Consider the following 14,785-nt stretch of genomic DNA (forward strand, 5'->3'; position numbering starts at 1 on the left):
GCCGATGACACAGAGGTTGGTGGTTTTGTAGATAGCATCCGGGGCTGTTGAAGGCTACAACAAGACATTGACAGGATGCAGAGTTGGGCTGAGAAGTGGCGGATGGAGTTCAACCTGGATAAATGTGGTGATTTATTTTGGAAGGTCGATTTTAAGCGCAGAATACAGGATTAAAGACAGGGTTCTTGGCAGTGTGGAGGAACAGTGGGATCATGGGGTCCACGTACATAGATCTCTCAAAGTTTCCACCCAAGTTGATAGTGTTGTTAAGAAGGTGTATGGTGTTTTGGCTTTCATTAACAGGGGGATTGAGTTAAAGAGCCGCAAAGGTTTTGCTGCAGCTGTATAAAGTCTTGGTTAGACCACACTTGGAATATTGTGTCCAGTTCTGGTCACCTCAATATAGGAAAGATGTAGATACTTTGAAGAGGGTGCAGAGGATATTTACCAGGATGCTGCCTAGCCTGGAGGGCTTGTCTTATGCAGAGAGGTTGAGGGAGCTCGAGCTTTTCACACTGGAGAGAAGAAGGAAGAGAGGTGATTTGAGAGAGGTGTACAAGAGAGGCATGTCCCCAGGGCAGAAATGGCAGTCACAAGGGGTCATGATTTAAGGTGATTGGAGGAAGATATAGGGGAGATATCAGAGGTAGGTTCGTTATACAGAAAGTGGTGGGTGCGTGGAATGCACTGCTGGCGGTGGTAGTAGAGTCAGAATGTTAGGGACATTTGAGTGATTGCTGGACAAGCACATGGATGGCAGTAAATTGAGGGGTTTAGATTAGATTACTTACAGTGTGGAAACAGGCCCATCGGCCCAACAAATCCACACCGACCCGCCGAAGCGCAACCCACCCATACCCCTGCATTCACCCCTTTTACCTAACACTACGGGCAATTTAGCATGGCCAATTCACCTGACCTGCACATCTTTGGACTGTGGGAGGAAACCAGAGCACCCGGAGGAAACCCACGCAGCCACAGGGAGAACGTGCAAACTCCACACAGTCAGTCGCCTGAGGCGGGAATTGAACCCGGGTCTCTGGCGCTGTGAGGTAGCAGTGCTAACCACTGTGCCACCCTGTAGGTTAGGTTGATCTTAGATTAAGATAAATGTTCAGCACAACATCATGGGCGGAAGGGCCTGTACTGTGCTGTATTGCTCTATGTTGGTGAGATATAGACTGATTCAATGTGGGGCTGGCTCAGTAGCAGCTAATCACTCGATGACAGCCAGTTTCGAGGGATGACTGAGGATGTCCTCATGACAGAATAGAATTAGGAGTTAGAATAGCGAGACAGAAATATCAGTAAATCTCAAATGAAATGACAAAGGATATAAATGTCAGCTCCTTGTGATGGTTGATGCACGTCCACATTTGGAGGCTGGTTTGATCAGGTCTGACTACATTCCACACCCATGACACCGTCTACACCCAGAAACACCCTGACAATGCCCACTCGGACTATATTAGGCGCTGGATCCAGGGCTCATGGCACCATTCCCCAGGGATCAGTTCAAGGACTTAAACAAAGACGTTCTCGACCTTTCGGGAACAATGGAACGGAATCCCTGTCAGATATCACAGTACACTCCCGGCGCATGCCCTGTCACTGCTGCCCTATTTTAAACTGCACACGGTTATTCTTTTCCATTGCCCCTTTCTTTGCTGTTATATTGTGTTTGCAAAATTATCATTGACAGCGATGGGGATGGAGTGGGGGAGTGAATGATCCTCAGAAACCTCACCTAACATTATTACCCGGAGATGTGAGAGATTGAGTGTAGAAACAGAGAGACAGAATGAATGAAGGAATGGCCTTCTTGCTAGCCCACTCCTTGAGGGAGAGCCGTACTTTACCCTCAGGTGACTGGCTCGGCTTGCCAGGCTGGCAGTCCCAGCTCCCTGCTTTTCTGAAAAATCTCTAGTTGCTGAAGGTCAGGCGTGTTCCAGATAGCGAGCCGATCAGATTACAGAGCTGAACGCTCGCCACACAGACAGCTCCAGCATCTAAACTTGGAGGCTGGATATTTTTACTCTTTCCGAGCCCACATATAAGAGAGTGGCCCCACCTTGTTTCGTCTGGCTCGTTGAAAGGATACAGGCATCAGCATCGAGAGATGGTAGGAACCAGCATTTTCTCTTACACCTCCCCTGGAGGAACCGTCTAGAAGCCTCTGCTTTGCCCTTGTCACACCTCGACTTTGCCTTCTCTTTCTTTCCGTGGTTTCTTGTCTTTTTTTTTGTAGTTTCAAGAAAGGTGAACCTCTTACTGAGAGTTTGACGTTAACTCTGTTTTATCTCTCTTAGTCCCCAAAGAAAGCGAAGAAGAAGTTGGAGGGAGGAAGCTCAAATGTCTTCTCCATGTTTGACCAAACTCAGATTCAAGAGCTCAAAGAGGTGAGTGTGAGACATGGCCTGCCTGCCCCCCCCCCCCTCCATGCATGATCTGGACTAGGTTCACATCTAACATCAAACTGTTTCTAACCACAGTCTCCACATCAGCATCCTGGATATCCGTGTTGTGGGATGGAATATGCCAATGTACACTTGGTTGTTCCAGGTGGATTGAATTTGGGAGCAGTGCTGTGGTTTGAGAAGGGTTCCCACCCTGACCTCAAATTTACCTGGACCGTCTCAGACTTCTCCCTCTCCTTCCTAGACCTCTCCATTTCTATCTCGGGCAACCGAATCAACAAGGACATTTACTATAAACCGACCGACTCCCACAGCTACCTAGATTACACCTCCTCCCACCCTGCCCCCTGTAAAAACGCCATCCCATATTCCCAATTCTTTCATCTCTGCCGCATCTGCTCCCAGGAGGACCAATTCCAATACCGAACAACCCAGATGGCCTCCTTCTTCCAGGACCGCAATTTTCCCCCCAGACGTGGTCGATGATGCTCTCCACCACATCTCCTCCACTTCCCGCTCTTCCGCCCTTGAGCCCCGCCCCTCCAATCGCCACCAGGACAGAACCCCACTGTTCCTCACCTACCACCCCACCAACCTCAATGTACAGCGGATCATCCGTCGTCATTTCCGCCACCTCCAAACGGATCCCACCACCAGGGATATATTTTCCTCGCCTCCCCTATCAGCGTTACGAAAAGACCACTCCCTCCGTGACTCCCTCATCAGGTCCACACCCCCCACCAACCCAACCTCCACTCCCGGCATCTTCCCCTGCAACCGCAAGAAATGCAAAACTTGCGCCCACACCTCCCCCCTTACTTCCCTCCAAGGCCCCAAGGGATCCTTCCATATCCGCCACAAGTTCACCTGCACCTCCACACACATCATTTACTGCATCCGCTGCACCCGATGTGGCCTCCTCTATATTGGGGAGACAGGCCACCTACTTGCAAAACGTTTCAGAGAACACCTCTGAGACACCCAGACCAACCAACCCAACCACCCCGTGGCTCAACACTTCAACTCCCCCTCCCACTCCACCAAGGACATGCAGGTCCTTGGCCTCCTCCATCACCAGACCATAGCAACACGACGGCTGGAGGAGGAGCGCCTCATCTTCCGCTTAGGAACCCTCCAACCACAAGGGATGAACTCAGATTTCTCCAGTTTCCTCATTTCCCCTCCCCCCACCTTGTCTAAGTCCCAACCCTCGAACTCAGCACCGCCTTCCGAACCTGCAATCTTCTTCCTGACCAGTCCACCCCCATCCCCACTCCGGCCTATCACCCTCACCTTGACCTCCTTCCACCTATTGCATTTCCAACAACCCTCCCCCAAGTCCCTCCTCCCTACCTTTTATCTTAGCCTGCTTGGCACACTTTCCTCATTCCTGAAGAAGGGCTCATGCCCGAAACGTCGATTCTCCTGCTCCTTGGATGCTGCCTGACCTGCTGTGCTTTTCCAGCAACACATTTTCAGCTGTGGTTTGAGAATACAGTGTAGTCAAAAGATAAGCCTCTCACTCATTTCACAGAATCCTCACAGTGTGAAAGCAGGCCATTTGGCCCATCAAGTCTATACCAACCCTTCTAAGAACATCCCACTCAGACCCACCCCATAACCCCGTGTTTCCCATGGCTAACCCACTTAGCCTGCACATCTTTGAGAAAACCAGAGCCCCCGGAGGAAACCCGCATAGATAGTTGTTTGAGGCTGGAATTGAACCTGGGAGCTGTGAGGTAGCAGTACTAACCACTGAGCTACCATGCTGTCCCCTCAACACCTCATGTTGCTTTCCTTCCTTTTCAATGTCAGTGTGTGATCTGATGTGGGAAGAGGTTACTCACCAGCTGGTTTGACAATACCTGGGAGTACACATTATTAAAAAGGGTCAATCACTAACACAGTATAGCTGTCGATTATCTTTCTCAGTTATCTTCTGGCCAGCCCAGACTCATCCATTCCTCCCTCAGGCTTTCACCATCATGGATCAGAACCGAGATGGCTTCATCAATAAAGAGGACCTGAGAGACACCTTTGCTGCTCTGGGTAAGGAACCATTTCTTTACTTACTTTTAGGGATTATTTTTAAGTGCTTTGAATGCATAAAAGTGGATTGGACATTGAACATGTTTGGAAATTTAGAATAACTAGTGCCAGCCAACTGCTTTGCCCATAGGCCGTGCTGCCAAAAGTGAGGAGTTGGATGCAATGCTGGCGGAGGCACCGGGGCCAATAAACTTCACTGTCTTTCTCACCATGTTCGGCGAGAAGATGAAAGGTAAGGAACAAAAAGTGGTGACTTAGAATCCAATAAAGGTTTAGTAAGGTGCTGAGGTTAAATGAATTTGTCACTAATACTGACGTTATGTAACAAGAGTCCCCACTTCAGTAGTTGGTTGATGAATTTTTGCTTATAGTTTCCACACGTTTTGCCTTCAGGCAGTCTGATTTCATGTCGAGTAAATATTCTGTTTCTTTTCTCTAGTCCAGTATTGTGCTAGTATTCTGAACAGCATCTTTTATTTCAGGAGGAAATGTTTACACATGTGTGTGAACATTGTTATAAACTGATAATGTCAGGATAATAATTGCTGGACCAAATGACCAATTGTGAACTTGCTTTGTGTATTTCTGTACTGGAGGTATTACAGTGTCTATTTTAAACAGGATTAATTCCTCTGTTGGTTGCTTGAATGTCATCACAAGCACATTAAGCAGTGAGCCATTAATATTACCAGAAGTAATCTCCAGGCAGTCCTCTTAAATTGCTGTGAACTGTTAGCTCTCCTGTGCTCGGTGTAAAGTGAACTGAGGTGGTTGGGAGAGGGAAGGTCTTGTAATGCAGTATTAGTGTTCCTACCTCTAGACCAGGAGGCCTGTGTTCAAGTCCAACTTGACTACAAGTGTGTGTTATAACATCTCTGAATAGACTGATTAGACTGATTTCTCAAGAAAGGGAAAGGACATAATAAAGTCAACCAATTCTGGTCTCCCTGCTATCAGAAGGATGTTGTGAAACTTGAAAGGTTTCAGAAAAGATTTACAAGAATGTTGTCAGGGTCGGAGGCTTTGAGCCAAAGGTGGAGGCTGAATAGGCTGGGGTTATTTTCTCTGGAGCATCGGAGGCTGAGAAGTGACCTTACAGAGGTTTATAAAATCATGAGCAGAATGGAGAGTAAAGGTCTTTTCCCTGGGATGGGGGAGTCCATAAGTAGAGGGCATAGGTTTAGGGTGAGAGGAGAAAGATTTAAAAGGGACCTAAGGGGCAACCTGTTTCAGGCAAAGGGTGGTGCAGGTATGGAATGAGCTGCCAGAGGAAGTGGTGGAGGCTGGTACAATTGCAGCATTTAAGAGGCATCTGGATGGGTATATGAATAGGAAGGGTTTAGTGGGATATGGGCCAAGTGGTGGCAAATGGGACTGGATTAATTTAGGATATCTGGTCAGCATGAATGAGTTGGATGGAAGGGTCTGTTTCCATGCTGTACATCTCCATGACTGTATGACTTTAAGATAGCAAGATTTTATATCAGGTCATTTAAGCTTACAGACAGGCTAATGTTACTGTCATGCTGGACTTTTATCATGTAATTGCTTAAGTGTTATGGTGTAGTTCAAGCCAATTTTGTACCCAATTGCTTAGCTCTCCTGGATTCCATGTGATCTAAGCTTACTAATCAGTCTACCATGTGGAACCTTGTTGAACGCTTTGCTGAAGTCTATATAGACAACATCTACCTCTCTGCCTCCATCAATCTTCTTTGTCACCTCTTCAAAAAAACTCAATCATATTTAACAACAGCACAAGAACAAAGTGGGCTCTTGGTGTTTTGGCCACCATCGCTCCCTCCATCAACACCACTTGCCAATTTGTGTATTTTCGATGATCAATGTCACTGCTTGTGATCAACTGCTGGTGATCTACTGATGGTGATCAATTGGTTTCTGTGGGTCTCCACAGGTGCTGACCCAGAAGAAACGATTCTGAACGCTTTCAAGATTTTTGACCCAGAAGCCAAGGGACATATCAAAGCAGATTAGTGAGTATAAAATAAACCTTCTGTTCTTTCTATTGTAGATTTAAGCAAAGCTATCATCTAGACTGTTTAATCAAATTATATAACATCAACATATATAATTAATTAAAATATTAATATTTCTAACATTCTGTTTGGTTGTAAACATTCAACTCTAAAGCATTTTCCATGGCATCCAGTATGCCCAATGGTGCCGTTGTCATTGAGTCATAGAGTCATACAGCATAGAAACAGACCCTTCAGCCCACTGTATCTGTGCAAACCAACAAACACCAAATTACATTAATCCCATTTACCTGCACTGACTCCATAGCCTACTATGCCCTGGTATTTTAAATGCTCATCCAGATGCTTCATAAAAGTTCTGAGAATACCTGCCTCCTTCACCCTCTCAGGCAGCACATTCCTCATCTCGATCATCCTCTCGATGAAAAATTTTTCCTCAAATCTCCTCTAAACCATTTACTCCTCACTTGAAACGAATGCCATCTGGTCTTAGACAAGTCTGCCATAAGAAAAAGATTCTTACAGTCTACTCTGCCTATGCCTCTCGTAATATTATATCCCTCAATCAGATCCTACCCAACCTCCTCTGTACCAGAGAAACAAACCCAGCCTATCCAGTCTCTCCTCAAAACTGAGACATTTCATCTCAGGCAACATCCTGGTGAACCTCCTGTGCGACCATATCCTTCTGATAGTGTGGTGACCAGAACTGCACACACAGCATTCCATCTGTATCCTAGCCAATGTTTTATAAAGTTGGAACCAGACTTCCTTGGTCTTACAAAAATAGAAATTGCTGGAAAAGAAAGGCTGGCAGCATCTGTGGAGAGAAATCAGAGTAACGTTTAGGTTTGAGTGACCCTTCCTCAGGACCAGTTCTGAGGAAGGATCACACGACCTGAAACGCAAACATTGATTTATCTCCACAGGTGCTGCTGGATCTGCTGAGCTTTTCCAGCAATCTCTATCTTTGTTTCTGATTTACAGCGTCTGCGGTTGTTTTGATTTGCCTTGCTCTTATATTCTATACTCTTGGTAATGAAGGCAAGCATTCCAAATGCCTTCTTTCCCACCATGTCTACCTGTGCTGACACCGTCAGGGACTATGGACTTTTACACCAAGGTCCCTTTGTTCCTCAGTACTCCCTAGGCACCTACCCTTCATTGTGTATATTCTTCCTTTATTATACCTCCCAAAATGGATCACCTCACACATTATCAGGGTTGAATTCCATCTACCATTGCTCGGCCCAGTTAACTTGCCTTGGATCCCATGGGCTGTTATTGTTTGGACCAGTCTTCCATGTGGAAGCATGTCAAAGGCTGCAGTGAAGTCCATGTAAACCAAATGAATGGCACTACCCTCATCATAATATTTAGTCACCGTTTCAAATAACTCAGTTAAATTAGTCAGAAAGGATCTCCCACCAATAGGTCCATACTGATTATCCCTGATCAATACCTGCCTTTCCAAATGTTGTTTAGTCCTGTCCCTCAGAATTTGTTCCAATAACTTCCTTACCACTGACATCATACCATTGACATCATACCACTGACATCAGACCAACTGGTCTGTAATGACCTGGTTTATCCCTGCCACCCTTCTTGAATAAAGGAACCACATAAGTTACCCTCCTATCTTCTGTCATTTCACCTGTGGCCAGCAAAGTATTAAGTATGTCCAGCAGAGCACCTAGCAATCTCCTCCCATGCCTCCCATAGCAACCTGGAATACATCTCACCAGGGTCTGGGGATTTATGCACCTTAACGCTCACTAAAACATCAATGATTGCATGGTCCTGTGTTTCTCTGTGGTCCCATTATACTCCAGAAAACAATGGGTCAAATTTAGAAATGGAACCAATCTTTACACACTTTTGTTAACATTTATTTGTGTAGAAACACATTACAAGTGTGTATTTCCAAACCCAATATTCAACAATTTCTCTGTTCCCACTCACACCAGAGAACATACAGTTCATAATAATTAATAGTGGTGGTAGACCAGTAAACAACTAAGTACAATTAATACACACTTTGTAAAAAGATTAATTATTTGGTCCATGATGTATAGTCCAGCTGAGAAAGACCTCTCCAGTCTAATCCACTTTCTAGCTCTGTAGCCCAGTAGATTATAACATCTCTAGTGTTTATCCAGGGATTTTTTTAATTCAAAGGGAGTTGCTGCTTTTATCACCCTTTCAGGCAGTGAGTTCCAGACCCCACCATTACTCCCAACTTCCCCCTAATCGTTCCCAAAATTATTTCAAATCTACAAACATCCTCAACAATGATTGTAACCCCCCCCCATCAGAAATGAAACTTCCTTATCCAGTCTGTTTAAACTTCTCATTATTTAAGTATTTTAAATAATTCACCCTCAGGTATTCTGTTCTAAATAAAACAAATGCAGCCTCTCTGAGCTTTTCACACGACTGAAAGTGTAATCACTGGTAACTTGCTTCAGTTGCTCTTTAATACCTCCCTACTGCGATTACATCCTTCCTATCATTCAGTGACCAGCACCATACACAGTACGCTGGTGTATAATCAGTATTGTATCCAGTTCTGGGATGATACACTACTCCTACAGCCTAGGCTTGGACTTTACAAAGAGTAGAAAGTGAGGTCTGCAGATGCTGGAGATCAGAGCTGAAAATGTATTGCTGGAACAGCGCAGCAGGTTAGGCAGCATCCAGGGAACAGGAGAATCGACGTTTCGGGCATAAGCCCTTCTTCAGGAATGAGGAAAGTGTGTCCAGCCTACTTGCGGAGCGTTTCAGAGAACACCTCTGGGACACCCAGACCAACCAACCCAACCACCCTGTGGCTCAACACTTCAACTCCCCCTCCCACTCCACCAAGGATATGCAGGTCCTTGGACTCCTCCATCACCAGACCACAACAACACGATGGTTGGAGGAAGAGCGCCTCATCTTCCGCCTAGGAACCCTCCAACCACAAGGGATGAACTCGGATTTCACCAGTTTCCTCATTTCCCCTCCCTCCACCTTGTCTCAGTCAAATCCCTCGAACTCAGCACCGCCTTCCTAACCTGCAATCTTCTTCCTGACCTCTCCGCCCCATCCCACTCTGACCTATCACCCTCACCTTGACCTCCCTCCACCTATCGCAATTCCAATGCCCCTCCCCCAAGTCCCTCCTCCCTACCTTTTATCTTAGCCTGCTGGACACACTTTCCTCATTCCTGAAGAAGGGCTTATGCCCGAAACGTCGATTCTCCTGTTCCCTGGATGCTGCCTGACCTGCTGCGCTGTTCCAGCAACACATTTTCAGCTTTAGCACACCGAAACATTGGGATGATGAGATGTGAGTCAGCAGTGTCCGTCAGGGAACTCTAATCAAATTATAACCACTGCCGTTTCATGCTTTCAGTTCTCATTAAGGTCAGTGACAATGTTCAAGTGTTGGGATGGGGCTCCAGGGAGAAAATGTATGGACCGTCTAGGTCATAGCCGATAGAGGAAACTATTCCATTCATCTACAAAGCCACCTTATTATCCTGTTACTTTTAGGACATACACTCGCGGCCCCTCTGCTCCTCTACACTCTTCAATATCCTACCACTTCCTGAGTACTCCCCTTGTTTATCCTCCCCTGTGCACCACTTCACACTTCTCCAGACTGAATCCCAGTTACCAATGTTTAGCCCATCTGACCAGTCCATCAATATCCTCCTGTAATCTACAACTGTCTGCCTCACAATCAACCAAATATTAGTCTTTGACAACTCTCTATAACCTTCTCAATTATCCCAAAGGTAATTCAATTTGAAAACATTGTTTTAGAAAATTTCAGGACTGAAGCCCTGTGAAACCTCACTGGAAACTGCCATTGCAAAACATTCTACAAACAGTTGAGGAGATCCTTGCTCTCTGACCCAGTTTATTACCTTGCTGATGTCTCTGCTTCATACAGTCATAGAGACAAAATAGCACAGAAACCGACCCTTCGGTCCAACTCGTCCATGCAGACCAAGTGTCCCAAACTAAACTAGTACCATTTGCCTGCATTTTGCCCGTATCCTTCCAAACCTTTTCTATCCATGTATCTGTCCAAATGTCATTTAAATGTTGTAACTGTACCTGCACGTCCTCTGGCAGTTCATTCCACGTACAATTCACCCTTCCTGCGTAAATGTTTCCTCTCTCACCTTAAAGGTATGCCCTCTAGCTTTGGACTCTCCCAACCTCAGGAAAAATCCTTTGCTATTCACTTTATCCATGCCCCTCATGATTTTATAAACCTCTATAAGGTTTAATCTCCTATGCTCCAGTGAAAAAAGTCCCAGCCTATCCAGCCTCCCCTTATAACTCCAGTTCTGGTAACATGCTTGTAAATGTTTTCTGCACCCTCTCCAATTGCAGAATATCCTTCTCATGGCAGGGCAATCAGTACTCCAGAAGTGGCCTTACCAATGTCCTGTATGATCGCAACATATACAGGGGGGCCTCGATTATCAGAACATGATGGGTGGGCACGATTTCGTTCAGATAATTGATTATTCGGTTAATCGATTAAATGCCTTTCCTCTGGGGCTCAGAGTTTTAAAGTCTGCTCTCCGTTCAGGAGACGGCAGCAGCACACAGCAAGCGAGACCCTGCCCCCCTGCTCCCAACCCCGTCCAACACCGCCCCCCTGGCCCCAACCCTGCCCCCCCGCCCCCATAACTGGCACCCCCACCCGCAACCCAGTGCATTATTGCCCCCCCCCGCCCTCCGCCCCAACCCAGTGCAAGACCGCCCCCATCCCCAACACCCCCCTGCCCCCATCCCCATCCAATACCGAGCCCCTGGCCCCCAACCCAGTGCAATACCGCTCCCCCCGCACATCTCCGTCTAACCCCGCCCCCAATCCTGTCCAACACTGCCTCTGTCCCCAAAACCCCCCTGCCCCAACCCGTCCAACACCGCCCTCCAACCCCAGACCCCGTCCAACACCGCCCTCCAACCCCAGACCCCGTCCAACACCGCCCTCCAACCCCAGACCCCGTCCAACACCGCCCTCCAACCCCAGACCCCGTCCAACACCGCCCTCCAACCCCAGACCCCGTCCAACAACACCCTCCAACCCCAGACCCCGTCCAACACCACCCTCCAACCCCAGACCCCGTCCAACACCGCCCTCCAACCCCAGACCCCGTCCAACACCGCCCTCCAACCCCAAACCCCGTCCAACACCGCCCTCCAACCCCAGACCCCGTCCAACACCGCCCTCCAACCCCAGACCCCGTCCAACACCGCCCTCCAACCCCAGACCCCGTCCAACACCGCCCTCCAACCCCAGACCCCGTCCAACACCGCCCTCCAACCCCAGACCCCGTCCAACACCGCCCTCCAACCCCAGACCCCGTCCAACAACACCCTCCAACCCCAGACCCCGTCCAACAACACCCTCCAACCCCAGACCCCGTCCAACACCACCCTCCAACCCCAGACCCCGTCCAACACCGCCCTCCAACCCCAGACCCCGTCCAACACCGCCCTCCAACCCCAAACCCCGTCCAACACCGCCCTCCAACCCCAGACCCCGTCCAACACCGCCCTCCAACCCCAGACCCCGTCCAACACCGCCCTCCAACCCCAAACCCCGTCCAACACCGCCCTCCAACCCCAAACCCCGTCCAACACCGCCCTCCAACCCCAGACCCCGTCCAACACCGCCCTCCAACCCCAGACCCCGTCCAACACCGCCCTCCAACCCCAAACCCCGTCCAACACCACCCTCCAACCCGATACATACCCACCCTCTCTCCGGGGCGGTCGGACTGGACACCAACAACAAGACTGCTGCTGCTGCTGCCTTTGTGGCTAAGTCCCCAAATAGCACAAACACACATATGGCCACAGCCACAGTCACACACACTTAACTTGTGACCCCAACTTTTTGACAGGTTCCACCTTTGTCCTGTACAGGACAATGTTGGAGAGATTATGTTGGGAAGGGGGGTTTAGGGTACATGCCTGTGTAGAATTCCAGGGAAAGTGTTGGGGGAGAGAGAGAGAGGGTGTGCAGACAGTCATTTGGAGACCGTGCCTGTTTAATCGCTGTAAACAAAAGACACGATCACTGTTGGAAACACGTCTTTGATGTAATGTTTCTATCGGAACCTCGAAATCTCCTTCGGATAATCTGATTTTCGGATAATTAGTATTTGGATAATCGAGGTTACTCTGTAGTCCTAATTCTTATACTCAGTGGTCTGAGTAAGGAAGGCAAGTGTGCGAAATGCCTTCCTAACCACCCTGTCTACCTGCGACGCAACTTTCACAAAATTAGGTACCTGAACCGCTAGATCTCTCTGTTTGACAAACTCTCCAGGGCCCTACCATGAACTCTATCAGTCATTTCCTTGTGTGCCTTACCAAAATGCAACATTTATCCAAATTAAACTTCATCTGCCATTCTTCAGTCCATTTTCTGAGACCCAGTTTATTACACTGCTAATGTCACTGCTCGAGGACCCTGTTTATTACACTGCTAATGTCACTGCTCGAGGGCCCAGTTTATAACACTGCTAATGTCACTGCTTGAGGACTCAGTTTATTACACTGCTAATGTCATTGCTCGAGGACCCAGTTTATTACACTGCTAATGTCACTGCACGAGGGCCCTGTTTATAACACTGCGAATGTCACTGCTCGAGGACCCAGTTTATTACACTGCGAAGGTCACTGCTTGAGGACCCAGTTTATTACACTGCTAATGTCACTGCTCGAGGACCCAGTTTATTACACTGCTAATGTCACTGCTCGAGGACCCAGTTTATTACACTGCAAATGTCACTGCTCGAGGGCCCAGTTTATTACACTGCTAATGTCACTGCTCGAGGACCCAGTTTATTACACTGCTAATGTCACTGCTCGAGGACCCAGTTTATTACACTGCTAATGTCACTGCTCGAGGACCCAGTTTATTACACTGCAAATGTCACTGCTCGAAGACCCAGTTTATTACACTGCTAATGTCACTGCTCGAGGACCCAGTTTATTACACTGTTAATGTCACTGCTCGAGGGCCCTGTTTATTACACTGCTAATATCACTGCTCGAGGGCCCAGTTTATTACACTGCTAATGTCACTGCTCGAGGGCCCAGTTTATTACACGGCTAATGTCACTGCTCGAGGACCCAGTTTATTACACTGCTAATGTCACTGCTAGAGGACCCAGTTTATTACACTACTAATGTCACTGCTCGAGGACGCAGTTTATTACACTGCTAATGTCACTGCTCGAGGACCCTGTTTATTACACTGCTAATGTCACTGCTTGAGGACCCAGTTTATTACACTGCTAATGTCACTGCTCGAGGACCCTGTTTATTGCACTGCTAATGTCACTGCTCGAGGGCCCAGTTTATTACACTGCTAATGTCACTGCTCGAGGGCCCAGTTTATTACACTGCTAATGTCACTGCTCGAGGACCCAGTTTATTACACTGCTAATGTCACTGCTCGAGGACCCTGTTTATTACACTGCTAAGGTCACTGCTGGAGGACCCAGTTTATTACACTGCTAATGTCACTGCTCGAGGACCCTGTTTATTACACTGCAATTGTCACTACTCGAGGACCCTGTTCATTACACTGCTAATGTCACTGCTCGAGGACCCTGTTTATTACACATCTAATGTCACTGCTCGAGGGCCCAGTTTATTACACTGCTAATGTCACTGCTCGCGGGCCCTGTTTATTACACTACTAATGTCACTGCTCGAGGAACCAGTTTGTTATTCTGCTAATGTCACTGTTCGAGGACCCTGTTCATTTCACTGCTAATGTCACTGTTCGAGGACCCTGTTCATTTCACTGCAATGTCACTGCTCGAGGACCCAGTTTGTTACACTGCTAATGTCACTGCTCGAAGACCCTGTTTATTACACTGCAAATGTCACTGCTCGAGGACCCAGTTTATTACACTGCTAATGTCACTGCTCGAGGACCCAGTTTATTACATGACTAATGTCACTGGTCGAGGACCCAGTTTACTCCACCGCTAATGTCACTGCTCGAGGGCCCAGTTTATTACACTGCTAATGTCACTGCTCGAGGACACAGTTTACTACACTGCTAATGTAACTGCTCGAGGATCCAGTTTATTACACTGCTAATGTCACTGCTCGAGGGCCCAGTTTATTACACTGCTAATGTCACTGCTCGAGGACCCAGTTTATTACACTGCTAATGTCACTGCTCGAGGGCCCAGTTTATTACACTGCTAATGTCACTGCTCGAGGACACAGTTTACTACACTGCTAATGTAACTGCTCGAGGACCCAGTTTATTACACTCCTAATGTC

The 14,785-nt window shown here is 47.6% G+C and overlaps 1 protein-coding gene across 1 annotated transcript in view; it reads left to right on the forward strand.

Moving 5' to 3' along the window:
- Positions 1-2,100: 2,100 nt before the first annotated feature.
- The window catches only part of LOC122563842 (myosin regulatory light chain 2, ventricular/cardiac muscle isoform-like), a 57,579-nt gene continuing 44,894 nt past the window's right edge, over positions 2,101-14,785 (forward strand). Inside the window, exons 1-5 of the mRNA XM_087977063.1 lie at positions 2,101-2,122; positions 2,310-2,399; positions 4,391-4,466; positions 4,597-4,698; positions 6,382-6,460. Of these exons, the coding sequence (XP_087833189.1) occupies positions 2,120-2,122; positions 2,310-2,399; positions 4,391-4,466; positions 4,597-4,698; positions 6,382-6,460 (350 nt within the window). The 5' untranslated portion in view covers positions 2,101-2,119. The remainder of the gene's footprint in view (positions 2,123-2,309; positions 2,400-4,390; positions 4,467-4,596; positions 4,699-6,381; positions 6,461-14,785) is intronic.

The sequence above is a fragment of the Chiloscyllium plagiosum genome, unplaced genomic scaffold (genome assembly GCF_037043375.1).
Source record: "Chiloscyllium plagiosum isolate Xiang-an unplaced genomic scaffold, Cpla_swu_hap1 HiC_scaffold_31, whole genome shotgun sequence".
NCBI classification, from domain to species: Eukaryota; Metazoa; Chordata; class Chondrichthyes; order Orectolobiformes; family Hemiscylliidae; genus Chiloscyllium; species Chiloscyllium plagiosum.